This window comes from Salmo trutta, chromosome 3, assembly GCF_901001165.1.
Source record: "Salmo trutta chromosome 3, fSalTru1.1, whole genome shotgun sequence".
NCBI lineage: Eukaryota > Metazoa > Chordata > Actinopteri > Salmoniformes > Salmonidae > Salmo > Salmo trutta.
The window spans coordinates 13,640,359-13,653,413 of NC_042959.1; the positions used below are offsets into that span (position 1 = coordinate 13,640,359).

General features: G+C 41.2%; 2 protein-coding genes across 11 annotated transcripts in view; one reads left to right on the forward strand and one right to left on the reverse strand.

The window, feature by feature from the left end:
* On the reverse strand, positions 1–9,559 carry LOC115168529 (synaptonemal complex central element protein 3). Of its 5 annotated transcripts, XM_029723922.1 has the most exons (4): positions 1,242–1,322; positions 935–994; positions 435–543; positions 1–209 (listed from the first exon to the last, which is right to left on the reverse strand). In XM_029723922.1, exons 3-4 carry the CDS (start codon positions 541–543, stop codon positions 49–51), a joined length of 270 nt encoding a protein of 89 aa, XP_029579782.1. In that variant the 5' UTR covers positions 935–994; positions 1,242–1,322; the 3' UTR covers positions 1–48. The 5 variants fall into 5 exon arrangements, with proteins under 5 accessions (XP_029579782.1, XP_029579789.1, XP_029579766.1 ...); XM_029723929.1 differs by lacking the exons at positions 935–994; positions 1,242–1,322 and adding an exon at positions 9,342–9,559; XM_029723906.1 differs by lacking the exons at positions 935–994; positions 1,242–1,322 and adding an exon at positions 8,545–8,983.
* The window catches only part of LOC115168501 (MORC family CW-type zinc finger protein 3), a 20,587-nt gene continuing 15,489 nt past the window's right edge, over positions 7,958–13,055 (forward strand). For 3 of the 6 annotated variants that reach the window (XM_029723852.1, XM_029723861.1, XM_029723875.1), the window contains exons 1-2: positions 7,959–8,226; positions 8,377–8,449. In XM_029723852.1, coding sequence (XP_029579712.1) covers positions 8,188–8,226; positions 8,377–8,449 — 112 coding nt within the window. In that variant the 5' untranslated portion in view covers positions 7,959–8,187. Of the gene's footprint in view, positions 8,227–8,376; positions 8,450–13,055 lie in introns of all 6 variants that reach the window. The other 3 variants (XM_029723883.1, XM_029723892.1, XM_029723868.1) reach the window with 2 other exon arrangements.

A 13,055-nucleotide genomic window follows, 5' to 3' on the forward strand; every position in this document is an offset into this window, starting at 1 on the left:
CATCCCCTGGTCCTTTCCCTGCCCCTGGTTCAGCCCCTGTCCCAGTTCCTATCCCATCCCCTGCCCCTGGTTCGGCTCCTGTTCCCCAGGGGAGCCACAGATGACAGCCCTGCAGCGGAGGAACTCTTCCTCCAGCCGACGAATGGAGTCCCCCAGATCAGGACTGGTTCGCTGCACCACCATGTCATAGGCCATCCACGTCAGCTGTACTATGAAACCACAGGGGAGATGAGGGATAGGGCAGTTGGTGTCAGTATTGGGTTGTACAGAGTAGGATTTAAAACACAAGGCGTAATTTAGATAATGGATGTGTGTAATTCCCTTTTCTAAATGTAATAAAAAAGGGTTGGTAGTAAATTGAATGGTGGTGGAGAGTTATCTCAGAATAACAATAGGTACATCATACAGATGCTTAATAAAGCTAGTTGCCATACCTGATATATTTTCCACGTCTTCAATCATTCTCTCTAAATCCTTGTTCAACTCCATCATCTCTTCGCCCCAGTCCTCTTGATGGTCGCAGGATGAAGGAGAAGCAGCCATCTACAAACCCCATATATTCTCATTAAACATTTGAAACACTAACTAATAACGTTACTGTAATTGTTGCAACCAAAAGCAACCACACTGTAAATGATTCATGAACGCACCAGAATGATTGGGATAAATACGTATACGGTAAATAAGCATAAGGTGTGGCCGTGGATAAACTAGTTTATACGTTTTCAAATCCGTTTTATTTTGGCGGCATTTGATTGACAGGTTCATGTCGTTAGCTAGCTGACTTCAAACCGTTGCTAAAATGTATCCAAACAAATGAAGCAGTCTGTGAGCTTGTATCAAGTTTGGTTTAAATAACACAATTTCGAGTACCTTAATAAAATAATCATATTCTTAGTTATTAATATTTAAAAATCAAGAAAAAAATACTTACGATGCTCTAGCTAGGAGTCTATTTTATCTTCGTTGTTTGTTAGCAAAGATTGCGCGCGCACTGAGGAACACATTTGCGGATCGTCATGCCAATAAATAAAAGTATTACTTCTAACAATTTACATAGTAAAAACATATTTTACTGGAAAACTGCAGATATGAAAACTTTGGTAACAGATCTGCTATAAAATCTCCCTCGAATTGTATTCTGTGGATAGAGTTATGTGGTTTGTTAAACTTTCAAATCAATGGTTTTTGTTTGGTATACAATTTAAAGTGATAAATGAGTCTCGGCATAATTCTGTTACCATGGAATTTCCCAGAGACAAATCGAACCCAGCCTGTCATGTGCTGGAGCCAATGGCCACTAATTAATAAGCATTCCTGATAACAATAATAACAATTCCTGATATTCAATGATATACGGGTTGTTCCACCTCAAAAAAACACAAAAAATAGGATTTCAACCCCGCCATCTCAGATTGTTCAGAAATAATTTCTGTAGTTAGTAACAGATACGATTAGCATTCCTGAAACATGATTTTGTTTAAATATAATTTAATCTCAGAGAAATTAAGCTAATTGATTGCACTCAAATTGACCATTTTAATTTTTAGGATTCAGATAACATTCAATGAATATAGTGCCCAACGTCTGATTTGGACCAAACATCTTCCTACCAATGAGTAAGACACGAAGGAATCCCCCCCAAATATAAAAAGCCACCCATGGACCCTCACACCAATCCCACCCCAACAACCAGTATTCAGTATCGGTTGGCTCTCTATGTTTGACAAGTAGTATGAAGCCGTGGCTTGTATAATTGCTTCTCCATACTATGTAATGTATTCCCCTGTGAATCTGGAGATGTATTTTTTCCCCTGTTCAGAGAAATTAGTAATTGAAATTGAAGGCATTATTTACCATAAAGTAGGGTGAAAATACAAGGTTTTGACCACTAGATGACACTGATCCTTTGCAACTTTGGGTAGAAAACCGATAGATTTGTCTCATTATGAAAATACACTACATGACCAAATGTATGTGGACGCCTGCTCGTCGAACACCTCATTCCAAAATCATGGGCATGAATATGGAGTTGGTCACCCTTTGCTGCTATAACAGCTTCCACTCTTCTGGTAAGGCTTTCCACTAGATCAGGGTTCCCCAACTGGTGGCCCGCCGGGCTAAATTGTTTAATTAAATTTTTCTACATTTTCATTGTTGGACATTAAAAGACTGTAAAAACTCCAGGAAATGAGCTCCAAATGATTTTAATTTAAGAAATCTGTTCCCAAGTATTCCCACACATAAAAGAGAGACAAGTGATTGTATACAAATGCAAGTAAGGTTTGAAATTATTATGTTTTAGTCAACCATATCTGTTTGGGCTTCTTGAAGTCAATATGCAGTCTACAAATTATTTGTAATTTTAAACTGGGTGGTTCGAGCCCTGAATGCTGATTGGCTGACAGCCGTGGTATATCAGTCCGTATACCACGGGTATGCCAAAACATTTATTTTTACTGCTCTAATTAGGTTGGTAACCAGTTTATAATAGCAACAAGGTACCTTGGGGGTTTGTGGTATATGGCCAGTATACCACGGATAAGGGCTTTGACGGTGCCACGTTGAAAGTCACTGAACTCTTAAGTAAGGCCGGCCATTCTACTGCCAATGTTTGTCTATGGAGATTGCATGGCTGTATGCTCGATTTTATACACCTGTCAGGAACGGGTGAGGCTGAAATAGCCGAATCCACTAATTTGAAGGGATGTCCACATACTTTTTTATATACAGTGCATTCGGAATGTATTCAGACCCCTTCCCTTTTACCACATTTTGTAACGTTACAGCTTTATTCTAATAATAACAAAGCGAAAACAGGTTTCTAGAAATTAGCTCCAATTTCTTACAAAAAAATACAGAAATGCCTTATTTACGTAAGTATTCAGACTCTTTGCTGTGAGACTTGAAATTGTGCTCAGGTGCATCATGTTTCCATTGATCATCCTTAAAATGTTTCAACAACTTGATTGGAGTCCACCTGTGGTATATTAAATTGATTGGACATGATTTGGAAAGGCACACACCTGTCTATATAAGGTCCCACAGTTGACAGTGCATGTCAGAGCAATCGGGGGAGAAGGGCTTGGTCAGGGAGGTGACGAAGAACCTGATGGTCACAATGACAGAGCTCCAGAGTTCCTCTGTGGAGATGGGAGAACCTTCCAGAAGGAAAACCATCTCTGCATCAGATGGAAGCTACTCCTCAGGAAAAGGCGCATGACAGCCCACTTGGAGTTTGCCAAAAGGCACCTAAAAGACTTTCAGACCATGAGAAACAAGATTCTCTGGTCTAATAAAACCAAGATTGAACTATTTGGCCTGAATGCCAAGCGTCACGTCTGGAGGAAACCTGGCACCATCCCTACGGTGAAGCATGGTGGTGGAAGCATCATGCTGTGGGAATGTTTATAAGCACCAAGGACTGGGAGACTAGTCAGGATCGAGGGAAAGATGAATGGAGCAAAGTACAGAGAGATCCTTGATGAAAGCGCTCAGGACCTCAGACTGGGGTGAAGGTTCACCTTCCAACAGGACAACGACCCTAAGCATACAGCCATGACAACGCAGGAGCGGCTTGGAATGTCCTTGAGTGGTCCAGCTAGAGCCCGGACTTGAACCCAATCAAACATCTCTGGAGAGACGTGAAAATAGATGTGCAGCGACGCTCCCCATCCAACCTGACAGAGCTTGAGAGGATTTGCAGAGAAGAATAGGAGAAACTCCCCAAATACAGGTGTGCCAAGCTTGTAATGTTATACCCAAGAAGACTCGAGGCTGTAATCGCTGCCAAAGGTGCTTCAACACAGTACTACATAAAGGATCTGAATACTTTTTTAAACCCCTTTTAAACCCAATTTCGTAATATGCAATTGGTTGTTACAGTCTTGTCCCATCGCTGCAACTCCCGTACGGACTCGGGAGGTCGAGAGCCATGCGTTCTCCGACACACGATCCCGCCAAGCCACACTGCTTCTTGACACACAGCTCGCTAAACCCGGAAACCAGCCACACCAATGCTTCGACCGAAGTCTGCGTGCATGCCCTCGGCCCGTCACAAGTAGTCGCTAAAGTGCGATGGGACAAGGACATGCTGGCCAAATCCTCCCCTAACCCGGACGATGCTGGGACAATTGTGTACCGCCGGTCTCCCGGTCGCGGCCGGCTGCGACACAGCCTGGGATGGAACCCGGGTCTGTTGTAGTGCCTTAGACCGCTGCACCACTCGGGAGGCCCCTGTTTTACTTTGAATAAATTACAAACATTTCTAAAAAACTGTTTTTGCTTTGTCATTATGGGGTATCGTGTGTAAATTGATGAAGAAAAAAACTGATTTAATCAATTTTAGAATAAGGCTGTAATGTAATAACATTTGGAAAAAGTCAAGGGGACTGAATACTTTCCGAATGCACTGTAAATGTTAATTACATGCAATATGCTTTGTGGACAGAGGTTGCTCTCCGGTTTTGTGATGAAACAAAGGTGTGGTTGTATTTATTCTGCCACGGTATCTTCTTATTGTCTTGGCCTATATATATCACAGTCGCAAGGCATATGAACTAAACGGTTATAGAGCAAACAATGTAATTATCACATCAAATAGGTTGTAAAATGGCTTTTTTCTGTCTTCTCCAGTGATTGTACCCAATACTGATTGTGTGGTCATCCTCACGGTTCATGCTAGTCCTCCATGAAAGCAATTCAGTTTGTCCATCTCTTAGCAACCTAATTCTTCAAACCAACTCTACTTGAATAGTCCAACAAGTGGCCGCTCTCTGATGCAATCCCTATGGTGCAATTCTCATAAAGACTTTTCCTGGCCAAAACTTTGATGGAAAAATGGGCTAGGGACTAAAATATTGTGACAACCCTAATAGAACCCAACACCCTTACCATGCACAAAACACTATACAGAGTGTGTTTGGGAATTTTACCATTGAAGACCCTTAGACACCATAACATTGAAACCATTTGAACTAATGTAGCTTAAAGCTGCCGGCATACTAGGTTCTGTTTGCTCCTAGCAGAACTCGGTGTGGTGATATTTTATTTTTTTATTTTATTTTTTATTTCACCTTTATTTAACCAGGTAGGCCAGTTGAGAACAAGTTCTCATTTACAATTGCGACCTGGCCAAGATAAAGCAAAGCAGTGCGACACAAACAACTCAGTTACAGATGGGATAAACAAACGTACAGTCAATAACACAATATATAGCAGGATATAGCAGGAACAGCGGCATCTAGTGGTCAACACCTGGTCCTATCACACTACTTTATGGTAAATAAAGCAAGTGACTTCAATAAGTTATTGAAAAACACATTACCAGATTCACAGGGAATACATTACATAGTATGGAGAAGAAATACTCCAAGCCACAGCTTCATACTATTTGTCAAACATAGAGAACTGATACTGTATAATGTTTGTTGGGGTTGGATTGGCATTGGGTGTCGGGGTCCGTGGGTGGCTTTAGACTGTTTTTGGGGGATTCCTCATACTCATTTGTAAGAAGAAGTTTGTTCCAAATTGGACGTTGGTACTATATTTATTTAATATTATCTGAATCCTATACATTTTAAATAGCCAATTTCGGTGCAATCAAATTTCTTGGGGATTTAATAACATTTCAACAAAATAATGTTTCAGGAATGCCAATCTTGCCTTTCTAACTACAGATACAATTTCAGAACAATCTGATGGTGGGTGTCATGGCTTGCTGAAATGACATGGAACACCTCATACAGAGCATTCGGAAAGTATTCACGCCCTTTGACTTTTTCCACATTTTGTTACGTTACAGCCTTATTCTAAAATGGAGTAAATTGTATTTTTTCCACATCAATATACACACAATACCCCATAATGACAAAGCAAAAACAGGTTTTTAGACATTTTTTAAGAAAAAAACGAACAAAAATATTACATTTACATAAGTGTTCAGACCCTTTACTTAGTACTTTGTTGAAGCACCTTTGGCAGTGATTACAGACTCGAGTCTTCTTGGGTATAACGTTACAAGCTTGGCACACCTGTATTTGGAGGATTATCCCATTCTTCTCTGCAGATCCTCTCAAGCTCTGTCAGGTTGGACAGGGAGTGTCGCTGCACAGCAATTTTCAGGTCTCTCCAGGGATATTCGATCGAGTTCAAGCCCGGGCTCTGGCTGGGCCACTCAAGGACATTCAGAGACTTGTCCCGAAGCAACTCCTGCGTTGTCTTGGCTGTGTGCTTTGGGTCATTGTCCTGTTGGAAGGTGAACCTTCACCCCAGTCTGAGGTCCTGAGCGCTCTGGAGCAGGTTTTCATCTGTACTTTGCTCGGTTCATCTTTCCCTCAATCCTGACTCGTCTCCCAGTCCCTGCTGATGAAAAACATCCCCAAAGCATGATGCTCCACCACCATGCTTTACTGTATGGTGCCAGGTTTCCTCCAGACGTGACGCTTGGTATTCAGGCCAAAGAGTTCAATCTTGGTTTCATCAGACCAGAGAATCTTGTTTCTCATGGTCTGAGAGTCTTTAGGTGCCATTCTACCATAAAGGCCTGATTGGTGGAGTGCTGCAGAGATGGTTGTCCTTCTGAAAGGTTCTCCCATCTCCAAGGATGAACTCTGGAGCTCTGTCAGAGTGACCATTGGGTTATTGGTCACCTCCCTGACCTAGGCCCTTCTCCCCTGATTGCTCAGTTTGGCCGGGCGGCCAGCTCTTGGAAGAGTCTTGGTGGTTCCAAACTTCTTCCATTTAAGAATGATGGAGGCCACTGTGTTTTTGGGTACCTTCAATGCCGCACACATTTTTTTGGTACCCTTCCCCAGATCTGTACCTCGACACAATCAAATCTCGGCGCTCTACAGACAATTCCTTCAACCTCATGGCTTGTTTTTTTTGATCTGACATACACTGTCAACTGTGGGACCTTATATAGACAGGTGTTTGCCTTTCCAAATCATGTCCAATCAATTGAATTTACCACAGGTGGAAGTTGTAGAAACATCTCAAGGATGATCAATGGAAACAGGATGCACCTGAGCTCAATTTAGTCTCATAGCAAAGGGTCTGAATACTTATGTAAATAAGGTATTTCTGTTTTTTATTTTTTATACATGTGAAAAAAAATCTAAAAACCTGTTTTCGCTTTGTCATTATGGAGTATTGTGTAGATTGATGAGGAAAATGTTTTATTTAAGAATAAGGCTGTAATGTAACAAAATGTGGAAAAAGGGAAGTGGTCTGAATACTTTCTGAATGCACTGTATATGAAATCGCCCAATGTTTTAATGTCTGTAAAACAGTTATTACATTAAAATGTGAGATATTTTGGCATTGCGGCTATTATTTTCAATGTGATCATTTTATCCAGAGACCCTGCTTTAAGGGACCCCCTGAATGTTATGAGGCCCCTGGGGGTCCTATAAGCCCACTTGTGTGAATCGCTGGACTAGAGGAAGTTGTTTGTATGGCTGAATGGTGCAACATTCTGTGGTCTGTTTCAATACCCAGGAGATAAGCCTGTAAGGTCAAGGTTCAATGTCCACTAGAGCTAGAACACACAGGCCTGCTTTTGTTTGTCCAAACCAAACTCACCTCTATTTTAAAAAGGCAGATTAAAAAAAACGACTTCTGTGCGCACAAGGGGCGTATTGTGGCGTTTCCGTTACTACACTATTAGTTTTAGACCACATCAACACTTACTACTTTGGCACTCTCATTGTCGATAGAAGTTGTTATTCTATTCTGCGAAAGCTTTTCTGAACTTTGAAACCATACGTCTAAAACACCGGGGGAAAAGCAGGTGCACCACCTTGCAGCTCCCCGGGGGATAAGCAGTGTGGTTACGGTTAGGGTTATTTAAAACATTTTTTAAACAAATTGTCGAAATGGGCGTGGTTTATGACTTTGCGGTAGAAGCTAGTGACGACCTCCCCCGGCGGGCTGAACAGATGCCGCGTGTATGTACTAGTCGGAACTAGGAAACTCTGACATTTCCGACTTGCTATCTGGTTGAACAGGACCCTGGTATAACTAGGCTAGCAAGTCGTACATTTCAGAGTTTCCTAGTTCCGACTAGAATGTGAACGCGGCAAGACGGACCTGTTTGTGTGGCCTGTCGCTACTCACTACGTAGACACAGAGTTTAAACTCTACTGTCTGTGTCGTTTGCCTACAACTGGCTTTCACTGTAAAAACATGGCGAGGCTTAGCGAGCATGGGATTCGTCTCAGTTCCGTATGTATTTTTAAAATAAGTTATTTATTGTACAAAAACGGGTTATGAGCTATTGCATTTGAATTCGTTCTTATAGTCTATATTGGTTGTTGACGTTTTGATTTTATTATAAAGAAAGTTACTAAATATCGAAGTTGTTGTTTTTTGCAGATGAGTCCGTCCTTCCTGAATAGTAATTCAACAAGTCATACGTGGCCTTTCAGCGCAGTTGCAGAACTAATAGGTAACAGACAACTTTAATTTTGATACTTTCTGTGTTTTCATTTCCCCTTCTGCTGGAGGTAGGAACGTTGCAAATGTGTGTGCGTAAAAACTTACTGGTGACATGGCTTCCGCGTAAAAAAAATATTATAGACGCCATGTCTGTGGTGCGCGCTCTTCATCGACAGTCTATCATCCACCTGTTCTTTTCTCATCGCAATGTGTCGCATATACATAACTGTAGTTAGAAAATGTAAGTATAATAAATGAAGTGCCATAACTTGGAGGAAAAAGTTCTGCCTACAGTAACTTTATTATGACATGACGTCGCTTGCCAGGCATGCAGAACGTATTTTTCTCGACGCAGTATCAACGCCGTAACACCACTTGTAATGCGCGTAGAATGTTTTATATTCATGTTCGTTTTTTATCTGTAGATGTGTTTCAACCAGTCAGCGCTGAGAAACCTCCACTCTGTGCATGATCATTGGTTGGAATTGACAAGTTGGTTGGTGCCGTGTGCATTGTCTGTTGGCTTGTAAAAGCCTACGATTTGCATGCTTGGAATAACCCCACGTGAGGTGTATACTGGAGACTTGCATTTGGTTAAAATACGCAGTGCTTGACTTGGGCAGGAGCTCACGTAGCTGAGTACCAGCACCTCAAATTTGCTACTGCTTGAGCTCCTGTTCCTCTTAGAATATTAGCTCAAAAGTATTGTGGAGCTCCTGCACCTGAATATAAACAGTTCCGGCACCTACTTTAGTCAAGCACTGAAGATACATACCGTCGTTGGTCACCACCTTCCAAAGTGTGTTGCGTTATGGGGATAAAAATTGTCTGCCTACATGATGATTGCATATACTTTACAAAAACCACATCATCAATGGTCATGAAGTTTTGTCTGTAGTCACCTGCAAATTTCCGCAGTTGCTCTTCAACTTCCTCCTGCAGCCATCACCTGAATTGTGGAAGGCAACTAATCATTAGGGTGTTTTTGTTTGACCCACACAAATGTGACCAAAGACGGAACTAAACAGGAACTAACTTTGCTGCGATTCATGTATAGTTGAACATGATATTTGAGTCTCTCTTTCACCAATGGATAGTACAATGTACACATCTATATTTACAGTTTTTGAGTGTGTGTATTTATTTTGACATTACATATAACCTTTTAGAAACCATGGCAACACTGACATGTTGCACTGAGCCTTCCTGTTGCAAAACCACATCCGTGTCCGACTTTCGGCTGTTGCTGATGCACCTCCCCAACTTCACTTTTCAACTCAAACAAGCACATTGTGTTGTGACTGATTAAAGGCCCAATGCAGCCGTTTTTATATCAATATTAAATAATTTCTGGGTAACAATGAAGTACCTTACTGTAATAGATTTCCATTAAAATAACTAACGAATAACTATTTCTCAAGCAAGAATTTTGTTAGGACTGTCTGAGTGGAGAGGGAAAACTGAAAAACTAGTTGTTATTGGCAGAGAGGTTTGGAATGCCTTTGGTTATTGGTCTATTAACCAATTTACCGCCTGGAGATGTTTCAAGTTTTGTCACATACACAAGTACAGTGAAATGCATTTCTTACAAACTCAAAACCCAGAAATTCAATAACAATGTAATAACAGGAAAACAAACATGAGAAATATGAAGTTCACAAGTAAGTAAGCATACTATATAGAGGGTCAGTTCCAATACCACATTTACAATGTGCATGGATACTAGAGTGATGGAGGTAGATATTTCTAGGGGTAAGGTGACTGTGCGACAAGTATCCTAGTGGTTAAGAGCATTGGGCCAGTAACAGAAAGGTTGCTGGTTTGAATCCCCGAGCCGACTATGTGAAAAATCTGTCTGTGCCCTTGAGCAATGCACTTAACCCTAATCGCTCCTGTAAGTCGCTCTGGATAAGAGCGTCTGCTAAATGACAAATGTAAACGTGACGAGGCAACAGGATAAGATACAGTTAAAGTTGGAAGTTTACATACACCCTAGCCAAATACATTTAAACTCAGTTTTTCACAATTCCTGACATTTAATCCTAGTAAAAATCCCGTCTTAGGTCAGTTAGGATCACCACTTTATTTTAAGAATGTGAAATGTCAGAATAAAAGAATAATGATTTATTTTAGCTTTTATTTCTTTCATCACATTCCCAGTGGGTCAGAAGTTTACATACACTCAATTAGTATTTGGTAGCATTGCCTTTAAATTGTTTAACTTGGGTCAAACGTTTCGGATAGCCTGACAGAGCTTGTGTAACTGAGTCAGGTTTGTAGGCCTCCTTGCTCGCTCACGCTTTTTCAGTTCTGCCCACAAGGTCAGGGCTTTATGGCCACTCCAATACCTTGACTTTGTTCCTTAAGCCATTTTGCCACATCTTTGGCGTATGCTTGGGGTCATTGTCCATTTGGAAGACCCATTTGCGACCAAGCTTTAACTTCCTGATTGATGTCTTGATGTTGCTTCAATATATCCACATAATTTTCCATCCTCATGATGCCATCTATTTTGTGAAGTGCACCAGTCCCTCCTGCAGCAAAGCACCCCCACAACATGATGCTGCCACCCCCGTGCTTTACGGTTGGGATGGTGTTCTTCTGCTTGCAAGCATCCCACTTTTTCCTCCAAACATAACAATGGTCATTATGGCCAAACAGTTATATTTTAGTTTAATCAGACCAGAGGACATTTCTCCAAAAAGTATGATCTTTGTCCCCATGTGCAGTTGCAAACCGTAGTCTGTCTTTTTTATGGCGGTTTTGGAGCAGTGGCTTCTTCCCTGCTGAGTGGCCTTTCAGGTTATGTCGATATAGGACTCATTTTACTGTTTCCTCCAGCATCTTCACAAGGTCCTTTGCTGTTGTTCTGGGATTGATTTGCACTTTTCGCACCAAAGTACGTTAATCTCTAGGAGACAGAACACGTCTTCTTCCTGAGCGGTATGACAGGTGTGTGGTCCCATGGTGTTTATACTTGTGTACTGTTGTTTGTACAGATGAGTGTGGTACCTTCAGGCGTTTGGAAATTGCTCCCAAGGATGAATCAGACTTGTGGAGGTCTACAATTGTTTTTCTGAGGTCTTGGCTGATTTATTTTGATTTTCCCATGATGTCAAGCAAAGAGGCACTGAGTTTGAAGGTAGGCCTTGAAATACATCCACAGGTACACCTACAATTGACTCAAATGATGTCAATTAGCCTATCAGAAGCTTCTAAAGCCATGACTAGAGGTCGACCGATTAATCGGAATGGCCGATTAATTAGGGCCGATTTCAAGTTTTCATAACAATCGGTAATCGATATTTTTGGCCACCGATTTGCCGAATTGTTTTTTTTTTAAATGTATTTTTATTTTTTTATTATTACTATTATTTTTTATTTTTTTACACCTTTATTTAACTAGGCAAGTCAGATTAAGAACACATTCTTATTTACAATGACGGCCTAGAAACGGGGGTTAACTGCCTTGTTCAGGGGGGATTCATTTTTGCAACCTTCGGTTACCAGTCCAACGCTCTAACCATCTGCCTTACATTGCACTCCACAAGGATTAACAGGCTGACTACCTGTTACGCGAGGGCAGCAAGAAGCAAAGGTAAGTTGCTAGCTAGTATTAGACTTATAAAAAACTATCAATCTTAACATAATCACTAGTTAACTACACATGGTTGATGATATTACTAGTTTATCTAACGTGTCCTGCGCTGCATATAATCGATGCGGTGCCTGTTAATTTTCATTGAATCACAGTCTACTTCGACAAACGGGTGTTGACTTAACAAGCGCATCTGCGAAAAAAGTACTGTCGTTGCACCAATGTACCTAACCATAAACATCAATGCCTAACAGGAATATTTAGACTTAGCCAACCATTAGATAAAATACGTAACGGTTCCGTATGTCACTGAAAGAAAAAAACGTTTGTTTTCGAGATGATAGTTTCCGGATTCAACCATATTAATGACCTAAGGCTCGTATTTCTGTGTGTATATTATATTATAATTAAGTCTATGATTTGATAGAGCAGTCTGACTAAGCGGTGGTAGGCAGCAGCAGGCTCGTAAGCATTCATTCAAACAGCCCTTCGCTGTGCTTCAAGCATTGCGCTGTTTATGACTTCAACCTGGGTGGGTATAATTTGTGGAACGTTCCAACAGGAATCTATTCCAAAAACTTCGTAAATAACAAGGTTTCCAAAAAACAACGCGTACAAAGTTGTATAGCGGCAGAATAAGATACCGGGTAGGGAGTGGTCTATTTCATTGCGTTTTTCACTCATCACGTTTATTCCGAAAAATGCCTGTCCTCACATGTCTGTGAGGACAAACATTAAGAATAAGCTACGTGGTGAGTTGATGCCTATTCGGCAGCTAGTTAGCTAGGTTTGTATGCGTTGCTACTTTGTATGCGTTGTTGGTTGGCAACCTTTTACTTTTTTTGGAACAGATTCCTGTTGGAATGTTCCACCCCTTCAAGCCTATCAACTCCCAAGATTAGGCTGGTGTAACCGATGTGAAATGGCTAGCTAGTTAGCCGGGTGCACGCTAATAGCGTTTCAAACGTCACTCGCTCTGAGACTAGTAGTTGTTTCCCTTCCTCTGTATGGGTAACGC

Bases quoted from the DNA above. Each gene is read 5' to 3' on its own strand.
- LOC115168529 (XM_029723906.1), bottom strand. The intron at 210-434 runs GTATGGCAACTA...GTGGTTTCATAG, and splicing joins AGACGTGGAAAATATATCAG to TACAGCTGACGTGGATGGCC.